At 40.6% G+C, this 16,920-nt stretch overlaps 1 protein-coding gene across 2 annotated transcripts in view; it reads right to left on the bottom strand.

The window, feature by feature from the left end:
* LOC124553916 overlaps positions 1-16,920 on the bottom strand; it is a 42,095-nt gene that overhangs the window by 15,491 nt on the left and 9,684 nt on the right. For both annotated transcript variants that reach the window (XR_006968165.1, XM_047127937.1), the window contains exons 3-4: positions 15,615-15,683; positions 4,357-4,425 (exon numbers count right to left, since the gene is read on the bottom strand). Coding sequence is in view for 1 of the 2 variants with exons in the window: in XM_047127937.1 (XP_046983893.1) it covers positions 4,357-4,425; positions 15,615-15,683 (138 nt within the window). In the remaining variant the exon portion in view is untranslated. The remainder of the gene's footprint in view (positions 1-4,356; positions 4,426-15,614; positions 15,684-16,920) is intronic.

Consider the following 16,920-nt stretch of genomic DNA (forward strand, 5'->3'; position numbering starts at 1 on the left):
ACAGTTTACAAATAATGAGATGCTTGACACACTCATGTCAGTTAAATATCTAGGCGTAATGCAAAGCGATATGAAATTGAATGAGCATATAAGGACTGTAGTGGGGAAGGCGAATGGTCCACTTTGGTTTATTGGGAGAATTTTAGGAAAGTGAGGTTCATCTGTAAAGGAGACTACATGTAGGACACTAGTGCAACCTCTTCTCGAGCTCTGCTCGAATGTTTGGGATCCACACTAGGTCGGACTAAACGAAGACATCGAAGCAATTCAGAAGCAGGCTGCTAGATTTGTTACTAATATGTTTCAACAATAATCAAGTATTATGGAGATGCATCAGGAACTCAAATGGAATCACCTGAGGGAAGACAGCGTTCTTTTCAAGGAGCAATATCCAGAAAATTTAGAGAGCCACCATTTGTGGCTGACTGCAGAGCGATTCTACTGCCGCCAATGTACAGTTCTTGTAACGACCACAAAGATAAGCTCAGAGAGATTAGGGGCCACATGGAGGCATATAGACAGTTGTTTTTCCCTCGCTCCATTTGCAGCTAGAACAGGAAAGGAAATGACTAGTAGTAGTAGAGCATGCCTTCCAACATGCACCATACAGTGGCTTGCGGAATCTGGATGTAGATGTAGATTCATATGAACATTGTAATTTGTCATGTAGCTAATATGAATTTTCAATTCTTAAATCTACAGATTCAGATAATTTTAGAAGGAATGGCCAACAAGGAATGTTTTCCATTTTCTTATTAACTGCCAAATGTTCCTGCCCAAATATCTTTGCTTTCTGTTTGTAGTATATGTTGAAATCCTTTGCACCAGAGTATGTAACTTAACTCCGAATACTAGACCCAAAGGAACCTGTGCAAATCACTTTTCAGTTGAAGGAAATTTTTATTATAAGCAACAAAAATCGTTGTGACATAAATGTACCAGGAAGTGAGTGTAAGAATTTCGAGATCCGTAAAGCAGCCTCTGCAAGGGGCACCACCATCTATCTACTTTACACAATATTCTTGCTGCTCATTTCTCCTGAATAAAAACATTATTTATTTTAACAATATTGTGAAAAGCCATACAGAGGACTAGAGGATGGACGGACAGATGGACTCTCTCTCTCTCTCTCTCTCTCTCTCTCTCTCTGTCTCTCTCTCTCTCTGTCTCTCTCCCCCCCCCCCCCCCTCTCTCTCTCTCTCTCTCTCTCTCTCTCTCTCTCTCTCTCTCTCTCTCTCTGCCACCTGTGACCACTGTGGCTGAGCTGAGTCGTATATGCGCCCGACAGGAGCAGCTATCCAGTTGTGATGGTAAGGAGGCGGCATGGGGTGCAGAGTGGGGTGGGGGAAGGTGTCGTGCTGCTTGTGGGAGCTTGCAAGGGCGCATTGGGGATAGGGTAGGGTATTTAGCTGCAGTTGAGAGGTTTGTATGTGTGGGGAGTGGGGGGGGGGGGAGAGGGGGATGGGAGGGGAGGCAGTGGGGAAAGGAGGAGAGAAGAAGAGATGGGGAAAAAGACTAGTGACTAATGGGTGTGTTAGTGGAATAGAAGACCGTGTATTGCTGGAGTGAGAGCAGGGAAGGGGATAGGTAAGTGGAGGACAGGGACTAATGAAGGCTGAGGCCAGGGGGGTTACGGTAATATAGGATATATTGCAGGCAGAGTTCCCACCTGCGTAGTTCAGAAAAACTGCTTCCAAGGTAGTCCTACCTCTGATTGGGTAGAAGATGTCTGACCGGAGTATGTGGTTGGGAGAATGTACGGGATAGGTCTTACCTCTAGGTCTATTTCAGGGCACAGTGAGAGGTAGTCAGAACTGTTGCTCCAGTCGTACGTGGTTCCGAGGCACGAGATGAATGCTGCTCTGTAGCCAGATGGTGAGTAAGTAGGAGGTGGTAGATGGCTGGAGAGACAAGGTATACAAGATCTGCTTCTGTAAAAGGTCGGGAGGGTAATTTCGGTCTGCGAAGGTCTCGGTGGGATACTCGGTATATTTGCTCTGGCACTGCTCGTCCCTGCAGATGGGATGACCACGGGTGGTTAGTCTGTACGCGAGCAATTTCTCGGTACGGAATGGGTGGCAGCTGTCAAAGTGGAGGTACTGTCGGTGTTTGGAAGGTTTGGTATGGACGGAGGTACTGATGAAGCTATCCTTGAGGTGGAGGTCAGCATTGAGGAAGGTGTTGAGGTTTTGGGGGAATGTGGCTAGGGTGACCTCACCCTCAGTCCAGACCATGAGGGTGACACCAATGAATCTGAAATGGTGAGGGGTTGGACTCTGGGCAGTTAGAAATATTGCTCTAGATGGCCCATGAATAGTTTGGCATAGAATGACCCCATGTGGGTGCCCATAGCTATTTATTTTATGTGCTTTCTCCCAGAGGACAACTCCTTACGAACACTATTGTGGGGGGGGGGGGGGTAAGCCAACATCAAACAATGTAAAATTCAGAACAAATGATATATTACGAATAAGTGTGGCTTCAGCTGCCAAAGTCCACCAGTCGTGTGTGTGTGTGTGTGTGTGTGTGTGTGTGTGTGTGTGTGTGTGTGTGTGCGTGTGTTTCTGACAAAGGCCTTGTAGGTCAAAGGCTTATTTGTGACAGTCTTTTTGTTGCGCCTATCTGCGACTCATCATCTCCGCTATATGGTGAGTAGCAACTTTCATTTTCATAAAACAAGCCAACAATTTGTTTTACATTTACACAGTGGAAGATGCTACGAACAGTGTTACCTTTACTGTATGGCCATTAATGTGTACTTCTGTTGCCACCATGTTTGAGTGCAGTACCCATTTCCAGCATTAAGTGCGGCACTATATACCGTATGGCCTAAACACTTCTTGAAACAGTTCACACATTCTAAGCAGCCACTAATTACACTATAGCTTGGAACATTATGGCGAACTCACTCAATTTGACCTTTCACACAAAATTAGGGTCTCAACACTGCTGTGGCCTTCAGCACAAAGACTGGTTTGAGGCAGCTCTCCGTGAAGTCTATCTTTGGCAAGCCTCTTTCCTGATCACAGTATAGGTACAACAACCTGCATCCACTTCAGTTTGCTTAGTGCAATAAAACCTTGTTCTTCCTCTACAATTATAACCCTATCCCCTCCATCACCAAACTGACAATCCCTTGATGCCCCAGCATACATCCTCTTTTAGCCAAGATGTGACATAAATTTCTTTTCTTTCTAATTTGATCCAGAACTACTTCACTAATTATCCATTACCACTTATCTTCAGCAGCCTTCTGTAGTATGACATTTCAAAAGCTCTTCTCCTCTTGCCTGAAATGATGACCGTCCAAATTTCTCTTCCATACAAGGCTATACTTCATATAAAGACGTTCACAAAAGACTCCCAAAGATTTAAATTAATATTCAATATTAAAAATTTCTGTTTTTCAGAAACGATTTGCTCGCAACTGTGGCAACGCATTTGATACGCCAAGCTGGCGGAGACCGTTCCTAGGGCGTGCGACATCTCAGTTGCGAGTGGCAGTGGACGGCAAACTGGACGGCAGCGGCTGTGGTGAATTTGACAGTTCCTGACTGGCTGCTACCATAGCACGAACTTAAATCTTCAGTGTGCAGAGTACTACAGCTTTTCGACTGGCTGCTCGGCCGGGTCACAGAAGCGGAACACAGCCTCAATCGCCTAACGCCAATGCTAACAGCATGCAGCAAGTGTCATTTTGGTGCGGCCACTGGCACTGCCCTCTTAACACAATCTACTTGCCGACTTCTCAGCCCTGCCGTGGTTTGTGCAGCTGGCAGACACTGGGCTGCCAGCAGTCCGTGATAGGTGCGCTGCAGCAATTTGACTCTTACAGCTGCAGTCTTGTTTCTGTACAAGACATTTCTTTTTGCTCCCTGTATTTTATGCGTGACAACTTAAGAATTCCAAATAGTGCATTCTGAGCAGTGGCAGCAGGAGAAAAATATAAACGTATTAAAATCCGCAGGCTTTTGGAATCAGTGTCTTCTCCTCTCTGGTGCCTAAAGCTCACCAGACCTTTTCCTTCACCCCTCTTTCCATCCCCTTCAACTCTTCTGTCAGAAGAATGAGCCACTGGCTCTGTAAGCTTGCAGATTTCAATATCTTTGTACATGTTTCCTCCCGCCGCCACTTGGTGAGTAGATTTTTTACCTATTCAATTACATTATATTTTCAAAAATTGATTAATTTTTTTGATATATTAAATAGTGTATTCCAGTCCACAGTGTCAGAGATTTAACACATCTATCTAAAATGTATGCTTCAATCTATCTTCTAAGATAGATCATGGGTCATTATTGTCTCAACTTAAGCCAATTCATTACCAAATGCAAATGTCTTAATAACAAAACTTACCACATGTTCTTCTTTGAGAAGCACTGGGACAAGTGAGACCAGCACAGGCTCTTCTGCCTTACAATATGCCTGAAAAAAGAATTGAACCTGTATCTCTGTACACTAGATATTAAAAGTGACTAGTTAACATTAACTTTAATCTAAACAAAAGGGAATTCAATCACAACTAAAATAAAAAATGCAAAGTTAGGCAACATACGCAACTACACATTGAGCAACACCCTCAGTCCTACCAACGAACAATTGGTACTAACTGTACACAATTTTGACAGGAGAGTGCGTGATGGCAACCAGCCCACGTCCACAACAGAGTCATATGAACTTACCCTACATTATGTCTTGTAGAATTACAATGGCTGTCTCTAACAGAATTACTTTCTCTGTGTCAACCAGCTCTGATTCCAGAAGGATCAGCAGTGCAGAACCCAACTTTCATTCTTCTCTTATGACATTGTGAGAGCCACAGATTGGGCCAAACAGCTGAACAGATTATTTCTAAACTTTCAAAAAGCATTTGAGTTGGTATGATGACAATGCTTATGGACAACAGTACAACTGTATGTGATATCAAACAATATTTATGACTTCATTATCCACAATAGGCAGCACGCAAATACGGGCTGTACCTATAAGTATGACACATTATCCTGGTGAAAAGCAAATATCGAATGTAGCCTGCATTACAAAATTTTTGGGAAAGTTCAATTAGACAGTACTTTTAGTTCTATATCTCTCTCTTCCCTTCTTCAAATCCCACATAACTAAGGGTGAACACCCCCCCCCCCCCCCGTCCCTCCCAATTTCTTTCTCTCTCTCTCTCTCTCTCTCTCTCTCTCTCTCTCTCTCTCACACACACACACACACACACACACACTCAACTGCACCTATTGACAGTTGTGTTCGTTTCTAGTAATCGAGCAATTTACAATTTATATTACATCATTTGTCAGTCCTTGAACAATGTGCAAATCATCTTCAAGACTCACTACATTTAACAATAATTTCCTAACAATATGAAATCCCTGTACACAATGGCAACATTTGCAAAGAGCTTCACAGAGCTAGCAAGCTAGCCTACCTGTACACTTATGCACAGTAGGTTGGTTGGTTGTTTCGGGGAAGGAGACCAGACACCGAGGTCAGCGGTCCCATCGGATTAGGGAAGGATGCAGAAGGAAGTCGGCCGCGCCCTTTGAAAGGAACCATCCCGGCATTTGCCTGGAGTGATTTAGGGAAATCATGGAAAATGTAAATCAGGATGGTCGGACGCGGGATTGAACTGTCGCCCTCCAGAATGCGAGTCCAGTGTCTAACCACTGCACCACCTCGCTCGGTTGTTGCACAGTAGAATTTTGACTAAATACAATGTGTATTTTCCAATTCACTCACTATCAACTGTAGTAGATAAGAAATTGCATCCACAGGCTTTCTCTGCTACAGCTAAAGGACATTCAATTAATAGGTATCTCATTAGTTCAGAGTGTAGATGAAAGTCAACAGGGGAGGGGGGAGGGGGGGGGGAGAGGAGAAATCAGTCAATAATCTGCCACTGATTAGAAAACAGATTGGAACACCGTGGTCTGATGAAAGAAAGAGACTTCATTCTGAAAGGATGAAACAAATTTGGGCACAAAGAAAGGCCAACCATCAAACGTGACATTGATGGATTGTACCTCGCGTGGTCCTACTGGGCCCATACGTGAGTAATAATTATCTGTCACTTATTATAACTTCATCAATATCAACTGCATGTTGCTGTGGTCTTCATTCAAAAGACTTTTGTTTTACGCTGCACCCCAATGGTACTGAGTATGTTACACCATGAGTGGTCAAATATCTGGTCTTTTTACCACAACGCATTTATCAAGTGCTATAAAACAAGGAAACCCACCAATAAATTACAACACTCTACCTACTGACCTATACTGAAATATTTATGTCGGCCCACAGTGTAATGTACCTCAAAGCTCTTGTGCCATTAGGCGCCATCATCAATAGCAAAAGGCAACAGCAAACATGCACTGTCAAACACAAAACTCTTCCTCGAACATCTCATGTTAGTATGTTATGCTCTCAAGGCACAGTTGTTAAACTAAAACTGCCGCTGTCACCTACCAAAAATAGCACTCGACTGCAAAGCATAAGTCAGAGCCCTCAACAATGTTACTTTCTACAGTAAAATTTATGAAAATCAAAAGTTCTAAAAATTCTAAAAACAATTACTACACCTGTGTTTCATTGTGTGCATCCATATGGAAGGCAACTGAAAACATTAAACCTAATGCCGCTAATTCGAATAAATCTGTTGCTGTTCCCTGAGGAGATATCGCTAAGGTGACACTAATGTCGTCCAATTTAACACGCAAACTGTGCCTCGAGAGTGTAACCTGCCAATATGAGATGTTCTGAGAAGAGTTTTATGTATGACAATGCACATTTGCTGCTGGATTTTACTGCTGATGATGCCTAATGGCACAGAAGCTTTATGGTATGTTACATTAAAGGGAGGTATAAATATTTTTATATGGGTCAGTATGTGTAGTATTGTGATTTCTTAACTGGTTTCCATATTTTATAGCACTCAATAATGAGGTAACATAGTCCCAAACATATTGCGGTAAAAGTATCACATGTCTGACAACTGGTGGCATAACATCCTCAGTACCGATTCACATGCCTGCTGTACAATGGCTTTGCAACAGATAAGCAGCTTCCCACATCAGTGTATCCCGATCAAACCTCTTCTTCATGCACAACTACCACAATCTATATCTTTTTGGACCTGCTTCCCGTAGTTACACATAGGTTTCCCTCTACAATTCTTACCCTCCACACTTACTTACCGAGTGGAACAACACGGCACTGAAAACGGACTACTTCTGTTCTCAGAGAGCTGGCAATGACGTACCACATTTTCCTCTGACACGGTCCACTGTGTGGAGCAGTAGAACCGCCCTTCTGAGGCTCAAATCCATTCACAGGACACAACACTAGCACACTCACTCTCCACATTAAAGGGGTAGACACAGCACTGTCCACGTCCTGGTGCAAGCCAGCCTACCTCAATGCAGGCTACCACTAGACACAGAGCTCCCGCCACATTGCAGCCCTCAACACTGCAAGTCTTCCAAAACAGTGCGGCCCTTGTGCAAACCGATGAGCCACCACACTCCCAGATGGGGCAGTCATTTAGCGAAACCACTCGACCCACCGTCAATCTTGCCACGACTGAAACACACACACCGAGTGAGGTGGCGCAGTGGTTTGGACACTGGACTGGCATTCGGGAGGATGACGGTTCAATCCCACGTCCGGCCGTCCCAGTTTAGGTTTTCTGTGATTTCTCTAAATCGTTCCAGGCAATTGCCACGACGGTTCCTCTGAAAGGGCACAGCCGACTTCCTTCCCCGTCCTTCCCTATTCCGATGAGACCGATGACCTCGCTGTCTGGTGTCCTCCTCTAAAACAACAGAAACACATTACAGAAGGAAACTGTGTTTCCATTTCGACCCAGCAGGTATTAATAGCTCACGTCAGTAAAAACTTTTTTACTATCTAGATCCCGTGCACTATAAAACATTAAAATGTGAAGACTAATTTCAGTTCACCACACAATCATCTTCAGATCACTCATGGTGAAATATGTATCAGCAGATAACATATTGAAAACCCTGCATCATCTAGAGTATTTACATAATTATAAGATGAGGTTTCTTTCCAAATGTGTCATTCAAAAGCTACAGGGTTGTCTTAAATTGGCTGATTGAACTACTTTTCTGAGGTCACCATTATCACATTGTTTAGTAATGTGCACAGTAGTAGTATTACATTTACAGTGGTCATCATGAAGATGAAGCTTTGTGCAATTTTATTTTAAATAATTCTGAAGGGCAGGGCTCGGCAAATGATACATTCCGACAAGCTCGAGAGTTCCCAATACACTGAAGTGCTCGGTACAGTATCGGCGTTACTCGAACGATCACGTGACACTGACTAGTGCAAGAGATACACAAGAAATAATGAACTAGCCACAACAGTCTATTGCTCTGATTGACATTTGACAGTTTGGTGAAACACAGGAGGAAATAGAATTTAAGTCTATCAACTTACAAGCTTTTGTTGTATTTTAACAGGTTTCCAATAAACATTCTCATACATGTATAAATATTCTACACAAACATTAATGCAATTTTTTAAGTAAAGGTAACATTCAAATATAGAAATTTTTGTCCTTCAAAGAACATTAGTTGATTCAGAAACCAGATCAAAATTTTATTTGGTTATGAGACACTGTAATGATTTACTACGTAGATTGCAAATGAGAAATTTGACCACTGTTCATGTATTACAATACCATGTAAAAACATTACCTGATTTTACTCAGCTGTATACCACATTGGTGAAATTCAGTTGAAACAAGAAGGAAAATTAATATAGAATGACGTGGCTAACAAAGGAAGTATATCATATTAAACAGACTGTAATTGTCAAAGCAAAAATAAATTACAGTCGCAAGACCCGTTGTGGAGATAGCACCGACAGACATCAGTAGATCGCGGGATGAGCAAAACTTCGAGAGTGGAACGCAATCTTAAATGCAATCTTTTATTTACATATTAGTTGGTGTTGTTACATATGACCTGCATACTAGCAATCAATAAATGGCAAAAGTTTAGAATAGTTATAAGGTTACCTTTTTGGCAGATACTTTATGTCAATAAAAGAGTTTGTAATTCTAGTTAATCAGAATCTGTTAAAAATAAATTTCTCTCAAGGAGCCTGTCATTAAAAAAATGAATAAATAAAAAAATTTTAAAAATTTGGCCATTTTATATTCAGGGGCGTCTTACACTCAAGTAAATACAGTATGAAGCTGGCAGCGTGCCAGTATGAGTAACACCTTTGCAGCTAATCAAACACTACACTTTGAGATAATAATGTTTTATTAGTCAGCACAGTAATAAGACAAGCAACTGATAACACACGTAATATCATAATCCCACTTGTTACTTTAAGTAACACACATCCATTATCTGCACACACACTGATGCTCGTGCCATGGCAGGTAGCGAGGTACTGACTGCTGAAGCACACCATCTTTCCACCGTCGGTCATTCGCAACATTGCTGACAGACAGGTGAAGAGTGGTGTAAAAGCTGAGGTAGCTACACGTTTTTATTTGCCGTTAATCACTTCCTTAACCTCCTGATGGATCTGTTATTGTGAAAAACGGCAAGTTCAACCACAGTTTGGAGTTGACAAACTGTAGATGAATGAGTTTAAAGGTCAGAGGAGGGCCATGGTGTATGGCCTTGAGTAGGACTGTCCCTAGTAGAGCACTGTGCTGCTCAAAACCACCTTCAGGTTGATGAAAGCTTACAATTTTTTCAAAACTGCTCTAAAATGCTATTCTTGTGGGTGTGTCATCACTGGATTATATGCATCATAAAAATCTTAAAATATGCATGAAAAATGCTTAAAAATGCACAAAAAGTGCAGAAATCTGCAAGATCAAATAATAAAAAAACATAGGAGTTACTGCGTGCATTACATCTCAAAGTCGAACCTGTGCATATCAATTACGAGGAAGAGTGCCAGCCATGCCAAACATCGGTACATTTAGAATGTTGATAATACTTTCTGAATAATTTCTGGTAGAGGTTAGGAAGGGGGGGAGGGAGGCTTTCTGGGATTATTTTCTAAAAATTTGCAAAATGGGGACTCATACTGTATTTCAAGAGTTGTTCCTTCTCCACTATTGTTGTCGGTAACAAACAGACGCGATGTGAGTTAAGTCACGGCAAAACAATCGATACGTACAGGACCAACTTCGAGATATACTGCACGCAGGGGGGGCACACTCAAAAACCCAGTAATATTTTATTTAAAAAACAACACATAATCATGAATTTTTTAACATCATTAACTTTTAATTAATACTATTGGACCAAAGCATCATTTACAATTTATTTTACATTTTTCTAGTATTGTAAATACATACAAACAAGTACTGTTCCAAAAGTTTGGTGGTAAGATTGTGTCTTCGATCACTCAAAACATTTTTATAAGTAGAAAAGGACCGTTCTACATCAACTGAGGTGACTGGGCAGTATTTGAATTTGGATGCTATGTTGGCACTTACCGTTTCTGGTAAAAGTTCACCCGTCCCATTAATAAAACTATCAATATGGTACAAGGGTTCAAAGCCTGGGTTATTGTATAAAATGTTTTCAAATTTTTCTATAAGTTTTCTCGGAAATACCTCCGGCAATGAGCAGTTCACTAGAATAATTTCATTCATTAACTGAATAGATTCATTCAATGCCATACATTGAGTTTCAAGCTTTTTAATACTTGCAGGCATATGGGAAAAGTAGTGCTAATCACAGCAATGTCTTTTTTAATACCGGAATCATTAAAAGCTTCCTTGGATTGGCAAACTGCCAAAGCCTCTGCACTATTCATTTACTACCCCTCTAATGGCCTTGAAATTTTTATTGTAAAATGACACAGCTTCAACCTACGTACCCCAATGAGTTATGACTGGAATAATTTAATGATTATTAAGAATCCGCCTCAATTGCAAATAGAAACCAGATGTTGACCTAGGTCTCGGCGCGGATAACCGTGCCTTCTTCGGAACACACTAAAAGTACAAACTGTATTAATGCTGGGCGATGCCTATTTACGCAGTTTGTAGTTTTAGTGTGTTCCAAAGAAGGCATCATTATCTGCACCGAAACCTAGGCGAACATCCTGTTTCTATTTGCAAACGAGGCGGACTCGTTATAATCATTGCACATTTGGTAGTTTTTCTTTGTAGGTCTTGATGCGAGCAGGAGCCTTTAGAAACACTTTCTCTGTGGGTGAAATCAGTTTACTTACATTCAGCAAGGCGATGTGCTCAGTGAACAAAGCACATCACACGAATCAAATTACGATAAAATACTCTGAGGGCTTTTCCTGCTTTGTTCATATAGGGAGCAGCATCTCAAACACAAACACACTTGCATCTGCAGAAGATTCTGGATATATTTTTCTAATACCCTCAATCACAAATCTAGTGATCGTAGAATGATTTACTTTTTCAAGTTCTTTGCAGATCACTAAATAGGAAGAAGAAGGCTCTTCTTTTAAAACATCACCAATTAAATTTGCAAAGTACAGGCCACAACTGTCTGCAGTTTCGTCAACTGAAATCCAGATCATGTTGCCCTCGAGTTCATTGCGTATTTCTTCCAGAACATTTACGCACATTGTCGGTATGTAATTTTTACACAATGTCGATTCATCTGGTATATTTTGATTTAAGCAATATTTCTGCAGGAAGCCTTAGAGGATAGAGTTTATAAGTTTGTGAGGAGGAATATTGCTTGCAATGAATGCTCTGCACAGATCCATGTTAAACAGACTTTTTTGGTTACCTCTGGAGAAGTCTTTGCTACTGCAACTTGCTGTTATCAGAAATTTTTGTCATCACCTTTCTTCTGCATTCCTGTGATAGGAAGATTTGTCTCGGCATGCTGATCTACTTGAAACTTTTTCTTTTTTGCACAAAACATTTTTTTCACAGACTTGACAACATAAAATAATTCCGTCATATGTAAATGTTCCGGGACGGTCAGCTATCCACGAAACGACCATTCTTTTTTCGGGTGGTATGGCACACGACATGTTATACACTGCACATCATTAACACGTTCAACTGTGTACAAGTAAGCAGAAAGCTAAACTGAAACAACGGATGTGCGACTAAAAGCTCGCGTAATTTAATTTATTTGTTGTGAACGCATACGGCAGGAGAGTGGGGGGGATTAACCGGGGGGCACAGGCGCAGGAGCACTGACGCTGTACGCCTCTTCCTGTTCCTATTCTGTAATGATTTCGCCATGCAGTGGGCTTTCGGTTAGCTATTACACGCAGTTTTAGGTGCAGTGAATGTGTGAGACATAGAAACTAGATAGAGCTAGAGACTACCCATCTCAATTTTTAAAATATTGTAAAAAGAGTGAAATATGTAATGTCACCAGTTTTTATTAAAATATGCAATAACTGGTGAAAAGGAGCGAAATATGCAAATGCATATGCAGCATGCAAATGCGTATAATATGGTCCCTAGTCTTCACCAAACATCCCTCAGTTGGGATTGCGCCACAGCTTCAGCATACGGTCTATAGAGACTCGTGCATAATGCTCGAGGAAGACATCGTTTTGAAATTTTGTCAACATTTAACTTGTAACAAGTATTAAGTTTGATGTCTGTACTTCCTACAAAAAGTACATAAAAATTCTCTAAGTTGACTACGATTTAGACCTCCGTAGTGCTGTTAATTGTCATTAGGGCCAAGGTTACATTTTTTCTTCATTTAGACAACATTTTCGCATTAAAATACATTTGCTACTTGAGTACCAGCAAGAACAATGATTTGCACAGTGGAACTGCCAACAAGGTTGGAGCCTGCAAAACCAGCACAGGTCCCATTCGTGTATTGCTGGTGGGAGCTGTCAACTGACAACTAATTTATATACAATAATATAATGTTGTGAAAAAGTTCAAATATTACAAATATGCACCAATGAGAGGCTAAAATGACAATATAACACTCTTCTCTCCCTGCACAAGAATCGCAAATTGTGTGGGCATACGGGATGTGACTACACGATATATAGAAGTCTGGATCAGTCCCGGGGGAACATTCAGATCGCCGAAGCAGTTAAGGTGAACGCTCGTAACGAGTGGAAAATTTGAGTTCGAGTCTTGGTCCGGCACAAACTTTCGTGTGTAACAAAATGCTGACATCGATGCAGATATTAAGTAAGTAGATTTATTTCATAATGTTAATACACAGCTTTTAGCCATGCGTGTCTGAAGAGCATTATATTGTGACGATGCAGACACTGTATAAACACAGACATTTTATGATATTGCAGTGCCTGTGTTGTTAAAAGTATGATGCAATGTTCCTTTGGACATACATGCATGCCCAAAAGAATAAGCACTGTGCTGACCACAGCCCACATGGAATACACAAAACATATTTGCAGTTGCAAATATGGACAACCATCAGCTGTATAATGGAATGGAAACAACTAAAATTTGTGCCATACTGGAACTCGAACCTAGGTTTCCTGCTTTACACGAGCGGTCACCTTAACTGTTTTGGCTATCTGTGCACAACTCTTGGCCAGGCCCAAACTTCTATATGTACCCCACGTACTGCAATTTCTCTCTCTCTCTCTCTCTCTCTCTCTCTCTCTCTCTTTCTCTCTCTCTCTCTCTCTCTCTCTCTCTCTCTCTCTCTCTCTCGTTTGGCAAAATTCGCATCTATTTTTGTTGAGATTCATATTTCTTTTAATGATTAGATGCACCTACCTCAAAGGTTGTCACGTGAGTGAAAATAAACAAAGCCTTATTTCTTTGAAACTGACTGCTACAGAAAGGTGCTGATTGGGAACTTTGTGACAGTAATGTTTGCTTTTGCAAAAACTTCCAAAACCTTCTTCTTCCAAATTAGCCTTTTTTTTCTTCATTTGGCTATATTTAAGAATTTAAAAATGATTGTTCTGTTGAAAAGCCACAGCTTTTTCCTAACAGTGAGCTGAATGCGTCTCTAATTTAAGGTGTTTCTGGACATTATCTCTCTTTTCTACACAATTCGATGATAACAAAATCTACAAACTATTAATTTCTATCTTTTGTGGGCATTCATAGGTGTGCGACACATGCTTTACAATGCTACAGACAGAGCAGACAAGGCAGCTAGCATAGAAGCAGAACTGAACATATCATAATGCTATGTTAACATTAGGAGAAGAATTTTGGCACATAGTGCAGACACTACAGGCTATAGTGACAGATGACCACAAGCATAAACAAACTAGAATTTTGACTGCCAGAGGGAAGAAGGGTGGTGTGCAGAAACAAACCCCGCCTCCCTTTCACATGGCAACAGCCAACAGTATTGTCAAAGGGATCACCCATCTCCTCTAACGTTGTAAGGTTCGTAATCGAAATCCGTAACAGATCAGGATTAGTAGCTTCACCTATTTCAAAATCAGAAAATGATAAGCAACACGTGACACAAAATATTTGGGGGAAAGCTACAGCTCAACTGCTTGCTGATGTTAGCGGACTATTGTTAACGACTCAGTGCAGGCCTGATATCTAGCAGTATTCGATACAACCACTGCTCAAAACATACTCCACCTAATTCGCCACTTTAGAAATGTCCATATTAAACCATATTTTGGGCTTTTTTAACAAACAAATGTACACATTTCTTTGTTATAAAATACTAGGTCCCACAGCTGAGTACTACATTGTGTTACACAGCACGTATCTTAAATAGACCATTCAACCGCCCACAACTGGCCTGGCATCAGATCATTTAGTGCACTGATATGTCGTTGCATTTGTACACTTTCATTTTGCAGAAAGGTTCTTATACACATTACCTTTACAAATTGGCCTTCACCAGAAGATGCACAATACCATTAACCAAAAACTGGTTACATTTTCAATATTTTTATGCAGGAATCAAGCTATTTCAAATTATCTCTGATAAAATAGTTCATCTGGATACAATTTACTACAAAATAGCATCTAAAACGTAATTTTGCATTTTGAAGCAGAAACGTAAATTTTTCCAATCCCTATAAATTAAGTGCAAGAGTGCAGGTTGTGACGCACAGATGACGACATATGGAAGTGTTTCTTGTCATGACTCCTGTATGGATAGCCAAAGTGGTTATGGCGACCTAACACATAAATCGGGAGATCCGAGTTTGAGTCCCAGAAATCCGGGTTTGAGTCCCAGTCCAGCACGAATTTTCTGCCATCTGATTTATCCTGAAACTGCAGCTATTGCTGGTTGTGTCCTTTCCCAGTAACTGAGCAATGACAGTCTTTTCATCTGTTTACACATCTACAGTACTTCACTTGCCTGTCCCTGAACCACATGCACATCATCATCATCAAGTCCTCTAGCATTTAACAATAATTTTCTAGTTATGTGAAATCACTGTACACAACTGTATCATTTGCAAAGAGTCCCTTAGAAATATCTACCTAATCTGTGTGTGTATACACAGTACAATTGTGGCTTATTATAATGCGTATTCTCCAGTTTGACTTTCTACTATAGTATAAAAGAAATTTTATGTATATGCATTTTCTACTACTGGTAAATGAAATACAATTAAGAGTTATCTCGTTACTTCAGTGTGTAACTGACAGTCAGTATTTCATGAATACTTACACCTTCTTCTTCTTTGAGGAATATCTGGACCGGTGAGAGTGTGGCCGCTTCATCCACTTGGTCATTCATCTGCAAGTGGAAAACAAATTAGTCAATGATCTTCATAAAAAAAAAAACAACACAAGGAACTTTTATACGAATTTTAAACGAGAAATAACCAAATACAGCCCACTGAACTTGGAAACTGAAGACAGAAATGGAAATATGTGCAAACAATTTCCAATATTTCCAAAACCATTTCAACTACGAAGAACACAGAAAAGTGGTCTTGAAGAGCTCGACAACCAGCCCTAACTCTGAACCGTCCATCACTGAGGAATTACAGTCATTTCAAATCTCAAAAACCACAAGGTCTCAGAGAGACCGAATCGAGCTGAACTTTGAGGAAAAAATGTCTCAGACGCTCACCACAACTTTTTTGAAGAAATATGAATACATGAAAAACCCCTGATGAATGGAAGACGGCCCTCGTCCACCCACTCCATAAGAAAGTGTCCCAAGCAGATCACAACTATGGAGGAATCTCCCCCTAGACATAACATACAAGATACTCTCCATAGTCTTACTAAACAGAGCAAAATCCCAGTTAGACAATTAACTTGAAGTATATGAAATTGGCTTCAGGAAAGGAAGAGCCTGCCCAAAACAAACACTAAACCTCAAAAACTTCATGACATACCAAAAATGAAGAGCAAAATGATATGTTATGACTTTCATTGAGTTTTTAAAATCATGCAACTCAATACACCAGGAATCCCTTATATATACTAAAAGAATTAGCCCTAGATAACAAAAAATATAAATCCAATCACAGAGACCCTTATCACCACATATTCCAAAGCCAAATTCATGGGAGAACACTACCCCTTTTGAAATAAAAACTGGTATAAGCTAAGGAGATGGAATCCCCCACTGCTAGTTAAGTGCTCCAAAGAAAAACTTGTTGGAGACTGGAACACAGAGATAGCGGAATCTGCCTAGGAGCACAAAACAAAAGGCATCAAAGCCAACTATCTAGCCTTTGCAGATGATATAACCCTACTAGCTTAGACCTGGGAAATAGCCAAAGAACAGACCCTTGAACAGAAAAAACAGATCTCAAAACCCTCAAAAAGACCAATGTAACAACAAACATAAAAAACCCATCACAACATTTTAAAATGGAACAACAAAAAGTAGAGATAATAAAAGAACTCAAATACCTTGGAGAATCCATCGGCTGGAATGGGCTCGAGAAAAAGGCAATGGAAATTAGAAGTAAAGTTGATCTGGTCTTCTATCTCGCAAAAAACACATACAACAAAAG

The sequence above is a fragment of the Schistocerca americana genome, chromosome 11 (assembly GCF_021461395.2).
Source record: "Schistocerca americana isolate TAMUIC-IGC-003095 chromosome 11, iqSchAmer2.1, whole genome shotgun sequence".
Lineage (NCBI taxonomy): Eukaryota > Metazoa > Arthropoda > Insecta > Orthoptera > Acrididae > Schistocerca > Schistocerca americana.